Source organism: Mytilus galloprovincialis, chromosome 11 (assembly GCF_965363235.1).
Source record: "Mytilus galloprovincialis chromosome 11, xbMytGall1.hap1.1, whole genome shotgun sequence".
In the NCBI taxonomy this organism is placed as follows: Eukaryota; Metazoa; Mollusca; class Bivalvia; order Mytilida; family Mytilidae; genus Mytilus; species Mytilus galloprovincialis.
In genome coordinates this window covers 50033870-50054786 of record NC_134848.1, presented here as the reverse complement: position 1 = coordinate 50054786, position 20917 = coordinate 50033870, and the positions used below count along the sequence as shown (strand labels likewise).

Sequence of the window (20917 nt, the reverse complement as noted above, 5' to 3'; positions counted from 1 at the left end):
ACAATCATCTTTGGGGTACCTTGTTTGAAAAATGTGTCCGATGACCTGGCCATCCAACCAAGATGGCCACCACGGCTAAAAATAGAACAGGGGTAAAATGTAGTTTTTTGCTTATAACTCTGAAACCAAATCATTTAGAGGAAATCTGACAAGGAGTTAAATTGTTAATCAAGTCAAGATCTATCTGCCCTGAAATTTTCAGATGAATCGGACAACCTGTTGTTGGGTTGCTGCCCCTGAATTGATAATTTTAAGGAAATTTTACTGTTGTTAATATCTTGAATATTTTTATAGATAGAGATAAACTGTAAACAGCAATAATGTACAGCAAAGTAAGATGAACAATGACATTATATCCATAGTCCTTTAGTTTCTGACACAGCAAACATTTTATTTTTCAAATTTTGCAGCATACAGCCATGAAAAATCTCTATTGATCTTTTACAATTTATAATTATCTTCTTATTCAGTGCCTGATGCAGCTCCAAATCTGAGACTTTCTAGTTCATCACCATACAGTATAGATGTAGAATGGGATCCAGTTCCTCCTGAGAAATGTAATGGTGTTATCACAGGATACCAGATTTTTGTGTCTAATGGTGGTCATGAAATCATGGAGAATGTGTCTGCTGCTAACCAGAGTTACACTTTCAAAGGTAAAAATATTATAGCAAGTGTTAATATTGAAGCAGTCCCTTTATCACCATTTTAGAGGGATGTTGGTTTTCTTATTTGAGTAATTTTAGTAATTGAACTTAGAATCACTTATGAAGATTTTATGCAAATTAATTTTCTCTCACTAATGAAGATTTTATGCAGAATAATTTTCTTTCATTGAAGAAGATTTTATGCAGAATAATTTTCTTTCATTAAAGAAGATTTTATGCAGAATATATTTTCTCTCACTAATGAAGATTTTATGAAGAATATATTTTCTCTCACTAATGAAGATTTTATGCAAATTAATTTTCTCTCACAAATGAAGATTTTATGCAGAATATATTTTCTCTCACTAATGAAGATTTTATGCAGAATATTTGTTTTTTCTCTTTAAGAACTCCAAGCAGACACAGAGTATAAAGTAAGAGTACTAGCAGGTACTGCAGTGGGATTTCCAAAGCTGTTAGATGCTCAGTGGCCCTGGCTGATACATAGAACACCAAAACATAATGAAAAACCACAAGGTAGGTATGAAATTCTAGGCATCAAAATGCTGTTGATCCATTCATTTTCTTGGATATTTGAAATTCATTGTTTTGCCAAAATCGGCACATATGTCAATAGAAAATTTGTACTAATTGAATACCTAAATCAACTTCAATTAGTATCATATGTATGGACTCATGCTAGACTCATGCTAGATAATTGATGCAATGGTTCAAATAAGAGATCGAATAACATTAAAAATTGCATTAGCAAGTGTTTTTTGGATAGATATTTTCAATCAGTATAATAATTGAAATTTTATTTTATTTGACCTCCTTATCAATATTTGTGATCTTCTTATGATATAAACATAATTATTATAAAGGTGTACTTGACTCCAATCTAATTGACTAGGATTGTCAGTTTTTCTATGGAAGGTCAGTGGTTTTCTCCAGGCACTCCGGCTTCCTCCACCAATAAAAACTGACCGCCCGAAATAGTTTAAATGCGGTGCTTAAAAGTGGTGTTTCAACACAAAAAAATGATTATCATAACATTGGTTTTTTTCAGTGAAAGTTCAAATTCAGGTTTCTCAGTTGAACCTGACGTGTGTTGATGTTAAATGGAACATAACAGACAACCAGGCAGTCATTGGTTATAAGATCTACCTCAGCAAGAAGATACAAAACATAGATGCTGCTCAAATTTTTGAAATACATGATATTAAAAGGACAAATTATGTCATGTGTGGTCTTGGTAAGAATTTTCTCATACCATTAGGGAGGGGGGATAGGACCTTTATCGGGACTCCGGGATCAGCTGTTTTTAAGCTCAGGATTTCGGGATTGACCCTTTCGGGATCCGGGAATTCTTTTTTTTGGAAAAGAAAACTTTTTATAAGGGGTTGAGACCCCTCCCCCTTTTAAAAATGGCTAGTTCTAACCCTGCTCTCTAAGGAAGAAAAAGATCTTTTGATTTATTGTTCAATTGAAAATAGACAATGACACCCTCACCTGTCCCCTCTTTAATGAATTGGCCTCATTTGCTATCCTCTCCTCCCCCCCTCTTTCATGAATTGGCCTCATTTGCTATCCTCTACTACCCCCCTCTTTAATGAATTGGTCTCATTTGCTGTCCTCTCCTACCCCCCTCTTTAATGAATTGGTCTCATTTGCTATCCTCTCCTACCCCTCTTTAATGAATTGGTCTCATTTGCTGTCCTCTCCTCCCCTCTAATGAATTGGCCTCATTTGCTATCCTCTACTACCCCCCTCTTTAATGAATTGGTCTCATTTGCTGTCCTCTCCTACCCCCCTCTTTAATGAATTGGTCTCATTTGCTATCCTCTCCTACCCCTCTTTAATGAATTGGTCTCATTTGCTATCCTCTCCTACCCCTCTTTAATGAATTGGTCTCATTTGCTGTCCTCTCCTCCCCCTCTAATGAATTGGCCTCATTTGCTATCCTCTACTACCCCCCTCTTTAATGAATTGGTCTCATTTGCTGTCCTCTCCTACCCCCCTCTTTAATGAATTGGTCTCATTTGCTATCCTCTCCTACCCCTCTTTAATGAATTGGTCTCATTTGCTATCCTCTCCTACCCCTCTTTAATGAATTGGTCTCATTTGCTGTCCTCTCCTCCCCCTCTAATGAATTGGCCTTATTTGCTCATCATCAAGGATCTAATTGAAATAAATTAAAGGAAATCATTGGTTTATCAAATTTGGTAATAGTACATGTATGACTATTAATAGGTTTTTCTCAACTTTTTTTTTACTGACAGTTATAGTCGAGGTTGGCATTTATGGTCATATTCACATCACAGCCTTCTACTTAATTATGTTTAATTTATGGTGCAACACTAGAAAATATGTTTATAAATTAAGTTTCTATGCATGCTTTTCTTTTTCTGCTTGAACTCGTTTAACTTTTTTTTTTATATAAGACATTAATTAAATGATTCTTTATATTTTGGATGACTTCACATAATTTTGAGGCTCCAAAAGGGTGCACCATATTCGGTGTCAAGTTTGTTGAACTATTTAAGTGTCAGAAATTTCAGTTTATAGATAATAAGGATGAAAGACTTTGAAATCCTTTTTATGTGTTTTTGAATGCAAGTTAATAACCAAACTAAGCAAATATTATAACTTCAGTATGTACCCTTCTTGAGCCTCTGTAATCTAAACTAAGCAAATATTATAACTTCAGTATGTACCCTTCTTGAGCCTCTGTAATCTTCCTCCTCCTTTGGCAATAGTTGTTGCTGATATTTGCTCAGCTTTAATATTAGTGACACATTCAGATTAAGATTTTCAAAGGGTTTAACCAATTAACTAATCCATTATTTTAAATTATTTCTGTAAAACTTTATTATTTAAATTAAATATTATTTTTTATATTTCTGAAGCTGAGTTTTTTTTATGGTTAGCTTTACTTATAATTATAACTATTTCTTTCAATATCAAATACGGTGGATTCACTTACTTTAACATTTTACCAATTTAAATGGATTAACAAAATACTTTTTTGGTGCATATTTGATTTCTTTGTTTGGTCAATTTCTGCATATAAGCATAAAAAAAATGCTATTGATGAACATTTGAATTTGTGGTTCACCTTGTCGCTATTTGGAAGTCTGCCCCAGTTGACCAGAGAATCTGCGCTGCTTGAACTTTTGACACCATGCAAAGATTACTTTTCCATTGTGGCATCAGATATTGTCTATTGTGATAAGGTGTATACCGACAAAAGCCACAAAAATTGGTATCCTACAAGTAATAATGAATCCACTGTACCTGAAGAGTTTATACCCATATTTTGCAGGTACAATACATGGCATATTTATAATTTATATGTGGCTTATTTTTTTTTTAGCTTGAGCCATTATCCTATAACACATAGTCTGCTTTCAGGTGCTGCTTTATAAGCTTTGTGTGTGTGTGCTTTGCATGGTGATAGACATGAGGTAATTACTGTACATTATACAGTGAAACCTGACTAAACCGAATCCTGTATAAACAGAAAACCTGTATAAACCAAACATTTTGTAACCCATGTCTTATCAAATTGGGTGTGTTGTGAACCTGACAAAACCGAATAGGCCAAAACCGAACAAGATCTTAAGTCCCAAAGAGGTTCGGTTTGAACAGGTTTCACTGTAGATAGAGTCACTTCAGACTACTGGAGGGTTCATTTATAGATAGTTTTACAGCTGTTTGCATTGAGTGTAGGTAAACATAATATCTTTGGTAAGCCTTCTTGCCAGGTGAACCGTGAAGTCATTATTAGGTTAGGTAAATTACCCCCCTTTAAGAGTAGATTAGTCCAACCAATAACCAATCAATTTGTCTATAGGACTAGGCTACTTTGAAAGGAGGGTAGTATACCTAACCTAACCACAATTCAGCCAGCAAGCAAGCTACATTGTAAACCAAAGATATTACCTTTTCCTACACACTCAATGCAATCGGCTGTAAATGAATGATATGTCAGTATGAGATACTATTCTTCACATGAATGATAATGTAACAAAGAGTTACTCACTGAATAAAAATGCCTTTATTTGCTTTTTGCTTTAGAATTTAGCTTTAAGGATGTACTTGGGTGAGGTTTTTGGAATTTGTATCAAATGTTCGGACTCCTTGGTGTTTTTCCATACAACACAATGTAAAATATTTTGCCCCATAACACCCCTTTATTTTTTCATATAAGACTTAATAGCTCATGAAAGGTCATTTAACAAAATTTTAGAAGATTCTTGATTTTCTTTCTTTTGTTTTGAGACCCAAATAATACCAATGCAAATATAAGGTAAAAGTCCGAGTCAGCCTTTTCCCGCCATATTTTAAATCTCAAATATCTCGAAAAGAAAGTCCATGACATATCAATATTTTTAGCTTATCTTTATCCTTAATTGATGCTCTACCAGCTTAAAGCATCAATTTTAATTTCTTAATTTTTTATTTTTTATCTAACCTCACCTAAGTACATCCTTAATGCCATCAGCGTTATTTTCCAAAAACTAGTTTCCATTCTCTTAAGTTTGTATCACCCAAATGTTATGAAATGTACATGCAATGCTTGTTATCACCAAACACAGATGTTTATATATATATATTATACCTACATTTGATAAAGGAAAGGCTTCATAGTGATTAGTATGTGCTTGTTAGTTCTTTCATTTGGACCCCTTGAGTGAAACTGTAAGACAATGATTAATACCTAATGGTATTGGGTAGTTGATTTTTTTTGTCAAGATGATTAGGGTTTGCCATAGAATAATAGGTTATTGGTTCTTATAATTGGAAAACAGAGTTATTCATCTGTAATGTCGTGTTGCGGCAATTCCTTCATAAGCCCAACTAAATTTAACTTCTACGGACCACTAGACTTTAGAAAACTTCAACTTCATATTTTACTTCTTATGCTGACCACTAGACTTTAGAAAACTTCAATAATGTTTTCTGAACTATTTGAATTAGTTAAAGCTTTGTATGATTTAACTCTAGTACTGATCTCTTATAAATCTTGCTGGTTCCACTTAAATTAATTTGGGTAGTCATAGAAATAGAAACACCAGTTGTCGATCAAAGGGAAATAACTCCAACTCAAAAATGTCATATTGTTTGTTTGTGTTATTTTTCAACTCAAGAAAATGTGCTGCTTCTTTTACTTGGAGGCTCCCTATAATTTAATACTTTAGGGGTAGGATTTATTCATGGTAATGCTTAGGTTAGGAGATGTTTTAGACTAGAGTTATGTTTTATAGTTAGGGCTAGTGTTATGGTAAGGTATGGGTTAGGGTAAGATTCTAGGTTTGGGATAGTTTAGAAATGCTCTATAAGGGTTGAGACCCCTAAAGTAAAAGAAAGCCATGAAAATTAGTAAGATGACAGTATCTATGTCATTCCCCCACCCCCATCAAAAGATTAATGGTATGTATGTAAAATAGTTACTGAACATAATTTTAATGTATTATCAATTTTCCGTCTTTCAGAAAGTGAGAAGTTCTACGAGCTGATGTTTGTAGTGGATGGTTCTAGCAATGCACTGGCTACGGTGGAGGAGATTTTCCAGACGGTTCCACCCAATGAAACTCCACTTCCACCACCTCCGCTGCAGATTATTGCTAGAATTATGTCTTCCAGTGAAATAATGGTACGATGGAAGAGACCTGGACGTCAGTATGACATCAAGTTTTACACCGTTCAGTTCCATCGTAGGGATAATTCACAGAAGATTATGTATGCTAGGAGGTAATATTTGTAGTAAATCAGCTTGGATCGGTAAACCATCATATAAAAAAAAGAATCAATTTGAAATTAATTTTCCTTATATTGTTTGTACTGTACCAAAAACTAGGGATCACATATGATGTCTTTCGTCCTGTTTCACATGCCCTCACAGCAACTGTTTTATTCTAAACATTAAGGAACATCTCAGATTCTTATGATTGTCTTGCTTTAAAAGGTAAAAACAAAACAAAGGGATTGAACTTGAACAACTTTCCTAAAATGTTCTTTTCATAATCTTCATGATTGATATTTCCCTTGACTTATATGCGTGTTTATAACAACATGGAAAATCAGAATTAAGCAGTATTTATATTTAGTGTTTTTGTCGAGCCTGCAACTTTTGTTGCAGAAAGCTCGACATAGGGATAGTGATCCGGCGGCGGCGGCGGCTACGGCGGCGGTGTTAGCTAACTTCTTAAAAGCTTTATATTTTAGAAGGTGGAAGACCTGGATGCTTCATACTTTGTATATAGATGCCTCATGTTACGAAGTTTCCGTCAGTCACATGTCCAATGTCCTTGACCTCATTTTCATGGTTCAGTGACCACTTGAAAAAAAAGTTCAGATTTTTTGTAATGTTGAATTCTCTCTTATTATAAGTAATAGGATAACTATATTTGATATGTGCGTACCTTGCAAGGTCCTCATGTCTGTCAGACAGTTTTCACTTGACCTCGACCTCATTTCATGGATCAGTAAACAAGGTTAAGTTTTGGTGGTCAAGTCCGTATCTCAGATACTATAAGCAATAGGGCTAGTATATTTGGTGTATGGAAGGACTGTAAGGTGTACATGTCCAACTGGCAGGTGTCATCTGACCTTGACCTCATTTTCATGGTTCAGTGGTTATAGTTAAATTTTTGTGTTTTGGTCTGTTTTTTTCATACTATATGCAATAGGTCTACTGTATTTGTTGTTTGGAATGATTGTAAGGTGTACATGTCTAGCGGGCAGATGTCATGTGACCTTGACCTCATTTTCATGGTTCAGTGGTTATAGTTAAGTTTTTGTGTTTTGGTCTGTTTTTCTCATACTTTATGCAATAGGTCTACTATATTTGTTGTATGGAATGATTGTAAGGTGTACATGTCTAGCAGGCAGATGTCATCTGACCTTGACCTCATTTTCATGGTTCTGTGGTCAAAGTTAAGTTTTTAAGTTTTGGTCTTTTTATCTAATATTATATGCCAAAGGTCAACTATATTTGGTGTATGGAAATATATTATGATCTATATGTCAGTCCCGCAGGTTTTATTTGACCATGACCTCAATTGCACGGTTCATTGCACAGTGTTAAGTTTTTGTGATTTGGTCTATTTTTCTTAAACTATAAGTAATAGGTCAACTATATTTGTTTTATGGAAGCTTTGTTAGCTGTACATGTCTGCCTGGCATGGTTCATCTGACCTTGACATCATTTTCATGGTTCATTGGTCTTTGTTTAGCTATCTTGGTTAATGTTAAGTTTACGTGACAGTTGTAATAAAGCTTTATACTTAGGACTATCAACATAATATCAATGATTAGTAAAGAAGGCGAGACATACCAGTGTGTGCACTCTTGTAAATCATATACATCATTTAAATTAAAATAATTGTAGTCCACATCGTAAAGGTGTAACTACAACACCCCTTCGACGAAATGGAGTCTTCCATATTATTGTTTCGAGTTGTCTCCCTTCCAGAAGTAACTTTCGTCAATTCTGAATCAACGATACATGTCGAGAAAAATTAACTTGTTCTGTCGATAAACGTCTTATTATATTGAAAACGATCGCAATTTAACCCGAGGAATGTGTACAGAAAGGAGTCATGACCACTGACCCAAAGGAAATTAAATATTCAAAGAGATAGGAATGGGGTTCCTCCTAGAATTAACGTTGGTAAATAGGTGATAAGATACGAAGTGAAATACCTTCTCTCACTCTGAGTCTCAGTGACAGCTGTGGAAAGTAAACTTGGAGTTGATAGTATAAAAATAAAACACATTAAGTACATTTTTCATACACTTGTATCTGGGATTGGCTATTTTGTAACTATTCAGAAAACGTAAATTACATTTTAAATGTGCAGTTGAATTATTTTTGAAAATAATATTATCCAGCTACATGTATACATGTGTCAATGAAAACAATGGCAATTGTATCCCTTAGAGCAATCCATCTGCTCTTTGATTAAGTACTGTGATGCATTTGAGTATGAACTGAAAAATCTTGAACCTCATATTTTATAATTTGTTTTTAATTACAGTGATGCATTAGAGTATGAACTGAAGAATCTTGAACCGTATACTTACTACAGTATCAGAGTGAGGTCCCATACAACACATGACCATGGAATCTTCAGCGATCCTGTTGATGTTAGAACTCTGGAAGATGGTATATATAGTTAACAGCAATAGGATGTTCTAATTCAGATTTTTTTCTGCTGGTTTAAGCATAGTTACCCATATTTTTTTATGCCCCACCTTGGGGCATTATGTTTTTTGGAAAATGTGTTTGTTTATTCGTCAGTATATCTTTCATACATCCATCCTTCCATTCATCTGTCTGTCCTGTTTCTTCAGGTTAAGGTCAAGGTAGTTTTTGATGAAGTTGAAGTCCAATCAACTTGAAACTTAGTACACATGTTCCCTATGATGTGATCTGTCTAATATTAATGCAAAAAAAAATAAAGAGTTTTGACCATCAATTCCACACTCCACTCAACATAGAAAATGTTAAATCATGTGAGTCATACATGAAATATGGACACATACTTGTTTAGCAGGTTTCAGCATAGCCATATTTCTATGCCCCACCTACGATAGTAGAAGGGCATTATGTTTTCTGGTCTGTGCATCCGTTCGTTCGTCCGTCTGTCCCCCTTCAGGTTAAAGTTTTTGGTCAAGGTAGTTTTTGATGAGGTTAAAGTTTCCTATGATATGATCTTTCTAATTTTAATGCCAAATTAGAGTTTTTACCCCAATTTCACGGTCCATTGAACATAGAAAATGATAGTACGAGTGGGCCATTCGTGTACTGGGGACACATTCTTGTTTTTTAGTTTTCCATTACAAGATGTGAAGGTCTTAGACTTAAGGGGGCTCGCGGGTCTAAATCAAATTTTTTATTTAATATAAGATTTCGCTAATTTTTTCTATAAATGAACTTCATCTTATACTTAACCCTTTCAACGCTATACACAGCATATGCCGCGATGACAACGGATTTTTCATAAGGACTCTTAAACCATTCGGTTTTCATTCGGATCCTCTCTAATTTTTCCTTGTATGAATCGAGGATATGCAAGGTCTCATTTGCGCTTGAAATCCCGGGAATTTTTATTGTAAAATCATGCAGTAGAAGGAAAATTGAAGGAAAATAAAAACAAATATTTTGACAAATGCAAATGGCGGAAATATGGAAATATTTCAGCATTTCTATGGCGAAACTGATGACAAGGATTAGTTAAAAGGTTTCATGTTATCTCAATGTGTTTATTACATTCAATTCGTGTGGGAAATATGATTTGATCGATCATTACGAGACGTAGAAAAAGGGGGGAAAACGGAGGTTGACTGAAATTTTTGAAGATGGAGCCACTGATTTGTGCCATGATTACATAATACGTTGTGTATGGTGCAATACGCTATGGAATCGAGCAATTGGTGTCTTCTTTATTATATGGCAGATAAAAAAACAAAATAGATGAAGACGAAAAGTAGTTTTTATTCAAAATTCAACACAAATGTAACAAATTACACCTTTTACCTGTTAATTACCTGAAAATGCAGGTAACCTAATAAAAATTTTACTGAAATAACTGCCTAACATTACAGTTCATACTCTCCTGAGCATTTTTCATGCAATAACTTTTTCTGTATCTCTTATAATAAAAAAGATACAGCAGTCTGAAAAGGAATATACTGTTCTAATGAATGAACACAAAAAAAATGCAGCAGCAGCAGCCATTTTTCTATTTTTTTGTGTAGCGTTGAAAGGGTTAATAGAAAAATAAAATAAAAAAGGGGGGTCACCGATCATTTACGCTCACAATCTGACTTCGAAAGAAGCATACATTTTTGTAAAGGCACTTTTTTTCTGTTGAACTAATAGGAGAAAAAGAGATAATATCGAAATAAAAAACGAATTTAACTACAGAAATCGCTTAAATTTTACAATTATTTAGTTAATGTATAGCTTATTTGTAAACAATAATTAAAAATATAGGTCACCGATGAGTGAAAAAGGATATTTCAATTTTAATGACAAAAAATAGCATTTTTGCACCAAAGGGAGATAATTTGGAGCTTTTTTCATGATATAAACATTTTCAAAGTCACCTGGGGCCAACACGAATTGATTTTTTGTACCACATGATAAAGTAACAACTACTAAAGGTAATAAATAAAATTTGTAATGAAAAATAAAAGTTTATTTTTTTTTCTGAAAATCCCCGCAAGCCTCCTTAAGAAAGAAAATGGAAATCAGCAAAGCATTAATCTAGTAAAAAATGTCAATATAATATCATGCTAATTTTATTACACACCAGATTTATATCAGTCATCAAATTGTCCATGGAAATTTGAAAAAAAAGTTTTGAAATAAAAGAAAATCAATAATAAAAAAAGAAAATGAAACTTTTAACCTTGGACTTGGTGGAAGACTCGAACTTCATAAAGGTCAAATATTTATTTTCACTGTCTAACTTTATTACTTTATGCTATCCTTTTGTCTGTTTTAATATCTTGTACACGTAATTTTGTTTCTTGTAGTGCCCTCTCCGCCTGAGAAATTGTACATAGAGCGTATCGATGAAGACAAGGTCAATCTACATTGGGAACCTCCGACTAAACAGAATGGTGTAATAACCTCCTATGTCATACAGTATAATCACCAGAAAGAGGACCCAGAAAACTTGTGGCAGTCTCTTGAGAAAAATGGTATGCATAAAAAAGATGTATCAGATGAAAAATTTGGAAAACCTTCATGGAATTCTGTGAACAGATGACTTCTTTTAATTTAAGCACAATATTTAATTTTACTGTATTTTACTTTTAAAATAGACTTAAATTTTTTATTACTGCAGTTAACATTTAGATATAATCTGGGTTTAAATATAAAATAAGAAGATGTGGTATGATTGCCAATGAGACAACTGTCCACAACAGACCAAAATGACACAGACATTTTAACAACTACAGGTCACCGTACGGCCTTCAACAATGAGCAAAGCCCATACCGCATAGTCATCTATTAAAGGCCCTGACTGTCTGACATGACAATGTAAAACAATGTAAAACAATTCAAACGAGAAAACTAATGGCCTAATTTGTAAAAAAAATGATTAAAGTCTCTTTAGACAATAATAACTTTGTCAAACCATCATTCACTTATCTAGAGTGGAGGTCATTTGCCTTTTTCAAACTTTTTTTATATTTTTGTGTAGCCATATATGCAAATACATGTAGGAAGATGTGGTATGAGTGCCAATGAGACAACTCTTCATCCTAGTAACAATTTATAAAAGTAAACTATTTATGGCAAGGAAAGGCCTTCAACACAGAGCCTTGGCTTACACCGAACACCCAGACAGCAAGCTATAAAGGGCCTTTAAACAGGAATAATGACTAAATCCACTATTAATGGGATAAGCCATATGCAAATATCCATTTAAAATTTGACTATATTTAAACAGGAACAATGACTAAAGCCACTATTAATGGGATAAGTAAGGAAGTCAACTACTACTTCAAAGTGAGAGCTTGTACCAACAAAGGAGAAAGTCACCCATCAAGGACAGTAGAGCTTAAAGCCTGGATTTGTACTTTCAAGTGTGAACAAGGCGGCCTAATCACCACAAAGAAAGATGAAGGTTTGTTCTCTTATTCTGGTTACCACATATATCATTAATTTACAAGCTTTGTACTAGATGCCTAAGATGGACATACTGAGCCATATTTTTAACTTGTTAGATCATAAGGAAATGATTTGCAGGAAGACATGTCACCTTACTCAAAAGACTCTGACTGTACCGTCTGAGCGTGAAAAGTTGAAAAATATCAATTTTAAAATCTTTGGTTAGACTTAAGGCTGGGATTATGGAGGCAAACATGCAACTACAAGACCACTGAGGTGATTTTCTCATCATAAAACTTGGACATGCATTAAGTATCCTAAAAAATAAACAGTTTCAGTTCATATTTGCAATATTTTCACAAATCAAAAATTAATTCAAGATTTGGCTTGTTGCACAGTAGGCAGGAAAATTGATGGAATGCTCTCATAGATGTTATTCTTTTTAATTTACAGATGACGGTGGTATCTTGAAGGACCAGAGACTTGGTATAATTATAGGCTGTTCCATAGGACTCAGTAGTATTGTCATCTGTATTGTTGTCGTCATTGTTAGACAAAGGTAGGTAACTCTGTATATTACAACCAGAGACTTGGTATTATTATAGGCTGTTCCATAGGACTCAGTAGTATTGTCATCTGTATTGTTGTCGTCATTGTTAGACAAAGGTAGGTAACTCTGTATATTACAACCAGAGACTTGGTATTATTATAGGCTGTTCCATAGGACTCAGTAGTATTGTCATCTGTATTGTTGTTGTCATTGTTAGACAAAGGTAGGTAACTCTGTATATTACAACCAGAGACTTGGTATTATTATAGGATGTTCCATAGGACTCAGTAGTATTGTCATCTGTATTGTTGTTGTCAATGTTAGACAAAGGTAGGTAACTCTGTATATTACAACCAGAGACTTGGTATTATTATAGGTTGTTCAATAGGACTCAGTAGTATTGTCATCTGTATTGTTGTTGTCATTGTAAGACAAAGGTAGGTAACTCTGTATATTACAACCAGAGACTTGGTATAATTATAGGCTGTTCCATAGGACTTAGTAGTATTGTCATCTGTATTGTTGTCGTCATTGTTAGACAAAGGTAGGTAACTCTGTATATTACAACCAGAGACTTGGTATTATTATAGGCTGTTCCATAGGACTCAGTAGTATTGTCATCTGTATTGTTGTTGTCATTGTTAGACAAAGGTAGGTAACTCTGTATATTACAACCAGAGACTTGGTATAATTATAGGATGTTCCATAGGACTTAGTAGTATTGTCATCTGTATTGTTGTCGTCATTGTTAGACAAAGGTAGGTAACTCTGTATATTACAACCAGAGACTTGGTATTATTATAGGCTGTTCCATAGGACTCAGTAGTATTGTCATCTGTATTGTTGTTGCCATTGTTAGACAAAGGTAGGTAACTCTGTATATTACAACCAGAGACTTGGTATTATTATAGGCTGTTCCATAGGACTCAGTAGTATTGTCATCTGTATTGTTGTTGCCATTGTTAGACAAAGGTAGGTAACTCTGTATATTACAACCAGAGACTTGGTATTATTATAGGCTGTTCCATAGGACTCAATAGTATTGTCATCTGTATTGTTGTCGTCATTGTTAGACAAAGGTAGGTAACTCTGTATATTACAACCAGAGACTTGGTATTATTATAGGCTGTTCCATAGGACTCAGTAGTATTGTCATCTGTATTGTTGTTGTCATTGTTAGACAAAGGTAGGTAACTCTGTATATTACAACCAGAGACTTGGTATAATTATAGGCTGTTCAATAGGACTCAGTAGTATTGTCATCTGTATTGTTGTCGTCATTGTTAGACAAAGGTAGGTAACTCTGTATATTACAACCAGAGACTTGGTATTATTATAGGTTGTTCAATAGGACTCAGTAGTATTGTCATCTGTATTGTTGTCGTCATTGTAAGACAAAGGTAGGTAACTCTGTATATTACAACCAGAGACTTGGTATTATTATAGGCTGTTCCATAGGACTCAGTAGTATTGTCATCTGTATTGTTGTTGTCATTGTTAGACAAAGGTAGGTAACTCTGTATATTACAACCAGAGACTTGGTATAATTATAGGATGTTCCATAGGACTCAGTAGTATTGTCATCTGTATTGTTGTCGTCATTGTTAGACAAAGGTAGGTAACTCTGTATATTACAACCAGAGACTTGGTATAATTATAGGATGTTCCATAGGACTCAGTAGTATTGTCATCTGTATTGTTGTTGTCATTGTTAGACAAAGGTAGGTAACTCTGTATATTACAACCAGAGACTTGGTATAATTATAGGATGTTCCATAGGACTCAGTAGTATTGTCATCTGTATTGTTGTCGTCATTGTTAGACAAAGGTAGGTAACTCTGTATATTACAACCAGAGACTTGGTATAATTATAGGCTGTTCCATAGGACTCAGTAGTATTGTCATCTGTATTGTTGTTGTCATTGTTAGACAAAGGTAGGTAACTCTGTATATTACAACCAGAGACTTGGTATTATTATAGGCTGTTCCATCGGACTCAGTAGTATTGTCATCTGTATTGTTGTCGTCATTGTTAGACAAAGGTAGGTAACTCTGTATATTACAACCAGAGACTTGGTATTATTATAGGCTGTTTCATAGGACTCAGTAGTATTGTCATCTGTATTGTTGTCGTCATTGTTAGACAAAGGTAGGTAACTCTGTATATTACAACCAGAGACTTGGTATTATTATAGGCTGTTTCATAGGACTCAGTAGTATTGTCATCTGTATTGTTGTTGCCATTGTTAGACAAAGGTAGGTAACTCTGTATATTACAACCAGGGACTTGGTATTATTATAGGCTGTTCCATAGGACTCAGTAGTATTGTCATCTGTATTGTTGTTGCCATTGTTAGACAAAGGTAGGTAACTCTGTATATTACAACCAGAGACTTGGTATTATTATAGGCTGTTCCATAGGACTCAGTAGTATTGTCATCTGTATTGTTGTCGTCATTGTTAGACAAAGGTAGGTAACTCTGTATATTACAACCAGAGACTTGGTATTATTATAGGCTGTTCCATAGGACTCAGTAGTATTGTCATCTGTATTGTTGTTGTCATTGTTAGACAAAGGTAGGTAACTGTGTATCTTCTTTTGTGGGAAAATATTGACTAAAAGTCATGAGTGTTTTGAGAATTTTGAAGATGTTTTCTTATGAAAATTTACTATAAATCGACATACATGCAAATGTCAATTTTGATGGCCTCATGAAGAACACACATGAACAACAAACACCTCTAACTGTCAACAATCTTATATTAAAGACAAGTGTCCATTAATTCTGCCAAAACAATTTTTACCAATTTTGTCTCTAGCCCAATTTAACCTTCCAGACATTCTGACTTCATTTATGATATTGTATAATTTTATCTATTATTATGTGAAAGAGGCTCTTGTTTCTTGGTTTTCTTGTCTTTTGATGACGGGGGGAGCACAATAGTCTCAACTTACTCCTTTTTAATGTGTCTAAGGTTTTATCATATTTTTCTTGCTGACCTTTTGCATTTTTTTATTACAGGCATTATGCTAGAATGTACATGACACAACAAGGAGTCAATGGTAGCCTTGGCGATAGAAATGTTGGGCATTACCTTAGCAACCATAATGGGAGATCACCCTATCACATGGTTGATGAGGATTCACGACTGCCAATGATACAAGAAAATGCACTCTCTGATACTAAGGTTGGTAAATGCCTATTTTTATAGATTATCTTTGGTTGTCTTAACAAAATTTATTTTCCAGCTTGAGCAGAGAAGGCAAAAATTTATGTCGATAAAAAACCTCCTGATCCGAGTCCTAATCTCCTGACCAAAATTTCCAAATCTCCTGATCTGAGTTTCACAGTCCATCACATGTATGCACGCAGCAATGTTCATTTTGTTCAACCGCTAGCTTTATACTGAAAATCACAAAAAGTAATGTGTAAATTCGAGTAAAATTGTATCTGACTGACAAAAAAAACATTGAAAAACAATGGATGTTGGAAATTAAGGCAACAATTACAATACCAGATCCTATTCCTGAAACGGATAAGGTAATTCAGGAGTTTTGGCAATCAAATACATGAAAAAAAAGAATAATTCCAGGCAGGTGACAAAATACATCTATGATTATGAAATATAAGCACTGGAATTGAAAACCAAAAAGATAAATGGAAAAGAAAGAAAAAGCAGAAAATATTTTATACATAAACTCAAAATTACTTTTTGACAAATTTTAATATCAAAATGCACTACATTATGACAGTAATAAATGGTGATAATACATGTAAAAAGTGTAAACATATTACTGCAATTTCAAGGGTATTTTTTTTCTCAATTTGATTGGCCAGTTATAAATAGCTGGGATTTTCTTACTTTATTTTCACAAATAGTGCAACTAGATATGATACAATGTAAGCAAACTTGTAACACAAGCTCTAGTGGACTTTTAAAATCGAACTGAAGTAGTGTTAGCCCTGAGATAATCATGGCATAATAAGTAATTAATACCAATCATTGAGACAACAGTGTCACCCACCCACAGTGACACCCTCTCCAATACTCCAAAAAGAAGTTTACTTGAATTCATAATATACAACACAATTAAATTTATCATGAACAACCGTGAAACTGACAAAGCAATAAGCTAACTTAATACCAAAAGCACATTAATTTTGTATCTTACTGAGTTATGAAATATTTTAATTAAAAGTAGGACCTGGAATTTAGCTTGTGGACCTTTCAGTTTGGAGAGTCAAAGGTCCTGGACCTTCCAATACCAAATGTTAATTTGAACCACTGCTGATATTTCGTTGGACACTTTAATTCGTGGATAAAGTCATCCACAAAAACCATGAAAATTGGTTCCCCATGAATGAAAGTACTTTCACAGTATCAAATGCACACAGTAATTTAGGAATTAATATTATATTTTTAGGGACCTGATGATACTGTTAGATTCCCAGGTAATGGACGAGTGATTTATCTTTGTAATGGGAAAGCACCTAATGGTAAAATCAGAGCTTACGTTGCTAGTCCTATAAATGGACAGGTGAGTGGTCAATAGACATATTTACACCCGTATGCAAAGTTGTCCACCATTACATAAAATCTCACAGGTTCCCTTAATTTTTGACATCATAATTCAAAGTATTTGAGGTCACAAATAAATAGTGATTGTTGCTTGACTTCAGAAGGTTATTAGAGGGAGATCTACGATCATTTGGAGAGTAAGATTGTTTATAATAAGAGATGTAAACGATACCAAAGAGACATTCAAACTCATAAGTCAAAAAATAAACTGACAACGCCATGGCTAAAAAGATAAAGACAAACACCAGTACATAAACAGCATAGATAGACTGAGCAAAAGGAACCCCACTAAATACTGGGGGTGATCTAAGGTGCTCCTGAAGGGTAAGCAGATCCTGCTCCATGAGACTGAGCAAAAGGAACTCCACTAAATACTGGGGGTGATCTAAGGTGCTCCTGAAGGGTAAGCAGATCCTGCTCAATGAGACTGAGCAAAAGGAACTCCACTAAATACTGGGGGTGATCTAAGGTGCTCCTGAAGGGTAAGCAGATCCTGCTCCATGTTTAGCACCTGTCATCAAAGTGAACCAACAATTGATGCTCAATGAAGTGTACATGTTTGATAGTCTTATAGGTTAAGTTTGGTGTTGCAACAAAATCAAATATCCTTGAAAATATAATTTTTTACCATCATCGAATTAATAGATATGCCATCAAGGCAAGCAGTATCTTTCTATCAATTATGGTTTTTATGTCAGATTCTTTGCTAATTGTAAATTTGGCCAAAATATGGTCACATATTGGAGTGAAATCACCAGGTTCATAACTTTTTGTATTTTGAAGGTAGGCGAACGCACAGCTCTGATAGCATCCAAAAGTTCACAGCAGGTGTCCGATAATTCTCACCAAGATTCTTACATTACTCATAGCCAGTCGGACGGGAATGTCCCAATGTTACCTCACAAAAACTCAGAAAGAGGCTATAAGTATGAGGACCGAAAATCATCAGGAAATTCAAATGATATTGATAACGCTACCTCAAAAGTGCTTACATCAAGTGAGAATTCTCAGGCTAATGGTGCTCCTCCAGGACAAATCGCGGGTAGTCATGGCAACCATGACCTTGAAGACAGTGGAGATTTAATCTCTAAAATGTTACAAGCTACAACCTCAGTTACGGACTGCTCTGACGTATGTTCTACTCTACCTCAAAGGTCAGGGTCAAGTGTAACCATGGAAATATCAGATCTGTTAGCAGTGGATGCTTAACAACTGTTTTTGATTACATTAATACATAGATCTGTTGTTTATAGTTGCTAAGCAACTACTGTTACTACACAGGGAAGAATTGTTAATATTTATGTCTTTATTTTGACTAGACTAGATAATATATATGTTTTGTGTTTTTGTTGATTTTTGTGAGCTATGTAAATTTTGCATTTTTCTATTTGCTGAGTGTAAGGTTACGGTTGGTTGGTTCCTAGAACATCATAATAATGTTGTTGATATATTAAGATAATTATTTAATGATTATTCAGTTCTTAGGGTCAATCTTCTTACGGCGAACTTTAAAGAAATTGTGTATTTCATGTAGAATTTAATTCTTTGTTCAATGTCATAACTGATTTGATATATGCAGATGGTTTGAACTTGCATTTGGCACCCTATAACTTATATAATTGCACTGCTATAATTGAAATTGTCAAACATATTTTCTCTCAGGTATTTGAATATCCCTCAAATGAAGGTTACTTGCAATTTTCCATGTTAGTTTCACATAAATCCACATTTTGAATTAGATTTATGGTCGGGTCATTTACCACAGGAAACTTATTTCTTTCAGATATATATTTATTTTATTATAATGACAGAAATTTTCATTTTTCTATGAAATCACAAGTATTTACTTTTGTCAGGAAATATCGTAAATAATTAGAAATATAGTCCTTTTATCTCCCCTTTTGATACAAGTTACCTCCCTTAATGATGAGAGTTATCTCCCTTTATGATGCAAGTTTGGAAACAATCAGCCTAACCTATGTTGTATATTGAAGAGGGTTGTAAAGGGGAGGTATGTGCACATATGAAATTTAAATAAGAATAGAGACACAACTATGAATGAATTGGCTTGAAAGGGAGATTTCTATTTTTGCACAAAAGCATGTGTGGGCTATCCCATTGAAATAGATGAGGGGTGGAAGGAAGGAATTAAAAAAACACTTTTCAACCCAACATACTTTTTAGGAGTAATTTTGCTAAAAATGACCTACAACTCCTGTCTAAAAAAATAAAACTTCCATTTCTACCCCTCCAATTTTCATTGTAATGGAATAGATAGCCCCACACTTAAAATAGAAACTTGCAGACATTTGGCACTAGATACCCGTTTACTACCTTCATTGAATACATTGTGTCAATATTCCACATTTGTATGAGGTAGATTTGAGATGGCAGCTTAACAAAAACCAAATTTCAGGCAAACACATAAAACTTTGATGATGCAATGTTTCAGCTTGCAGTTTCACATTTCATACTTTTGATCAGAAATTTAATGTTAATCAAACTTTATATGTATTTCAGGAAGATATTTAAGTATTTGAGCTTAATGTATGTATTTTCAGATATACATTAAGTATATCTGCTGATGATTCAAACTTTTCAATCTTTTTCTCACACATGCATATTTTTGGGGGAGGTTTTTCGTTTGTTATAGTTGACTTGTTTTTTTGTTCTTTTCTGTATTGTTTATGAAATATTTGTCAACTTAGTTTTTAGTTTTTATAAATTGATTTTTTTTAAAAGTACAGGTTGTTGTTAATTTAACATAGGAACTTATTTGGTGTAGCTGAAAACCTCAAATTAAAGTATTAATCGCCAAGTACATGTTTCCAATATCTCAGTAAAATATTTGGCCTTGTTTTTATCAAAATCAATTAATTTGGTTGCATATATTTTTTGTCATTGATTTCATTAGGTGTATAATTTATTTGAAGTCTGATAAATATCATACCTCTTACTAGCTATTGTTTATTTATATGTCTCACGACATATCAGAAAACGGGATGCTAGAATGTTTGATTTTATTCAGTCTGATTTATTTCATGTTTACAAATGCTGTATATTTTGTTAAATTCTATTTACATTTTCCATTTTATCATCATTGAACAATTTTAAGCTGTAGTTTCATAAAAATAGTCATTTATGGACAGTGAAGTTTTTTTAATACATTTTCTCCTTCTTAATACAACATTTTGATTGGTTTGATCTAAATTTTCCCACCCTCTGCAATATAGCACATGTGTGCTTGTTACCATGGTAGTAAATTACCATCATTCTTTATACTGCTAAGATTGAATTATTTAATACCATTAAGAATTCCACTTTTAAAAAACCTGACCTTAAATTGCCTCTGCAAATTGCACTGTATATTAATTGCCCCTTTTATGTTCCATGAATCACAAAATGAAGATCTGGTCATTTAAAATTAACAAAAGCTGACCCTTGACATGGATATATCCTATTTTATAACACTAATCAAGTTTACACTCTGACCTTGAAATTTCA

General features: G+C 33.9%; 2 protein-coding genes across 2 annotated transcripts in view; both read left to right on the top strand.

The window, feature by feature from the left end:
- LOC143050792 (protogenin-like) overlaps nt 1-12845 on the top strand; it is a 74430-nt gene extending 61585 nt beyond the window's left edge. Inside the window, exons 9-16 of the mRNA XM_076223907.1 lie at nt 471-656; nt 1056-1184; nt 1717-1902; nt 6146-6404; nt 8693-8820; nt 11199-11366; nt 12122-12298; nt 12736-12845. Coding sequence (XP_076080022.1) covers nt 471-656; nt 1056-1184; nt 1717-1902; nt 6146-6404; nt 8693-8820; nt 11199-11366; nt 12122-12298; nt 12736-12845 — 1343 coding nt within the window. The remainder of the gene's footprint in view (nt 1-470; nt 657-1055; nt 1185-1716; nt 1903-6145; nt 6405-8692; nt 8821-11198; nt 11367-12121; nt 12299-12735) is intronic.
- Nucleotides 12846-14676: 1831 nt separating this feature from the next.
- On the top strand, nt 14677-20125 carry LOC143052332 (uncharacterized). The gene is made up of 4 exons (XM_076225337.1): nt 14677-14767; nt 15856-16021; nt 17259-17372; nt 18197-20125. The coding sequence occupies exons 2-4, from the start codon at nt 15869-15871 to the stop codon at nt 18620-18622; spliced, it is 693 nt and encodes a 230-aa protein (XP_076081452.1). The 5' UTR covers nt 14677-14767; nt 15856-15868; the 3' UTR covers nt 18623-20125.
- Nucleotides 20126-20917: the final 792 nt, after the last annotated feature.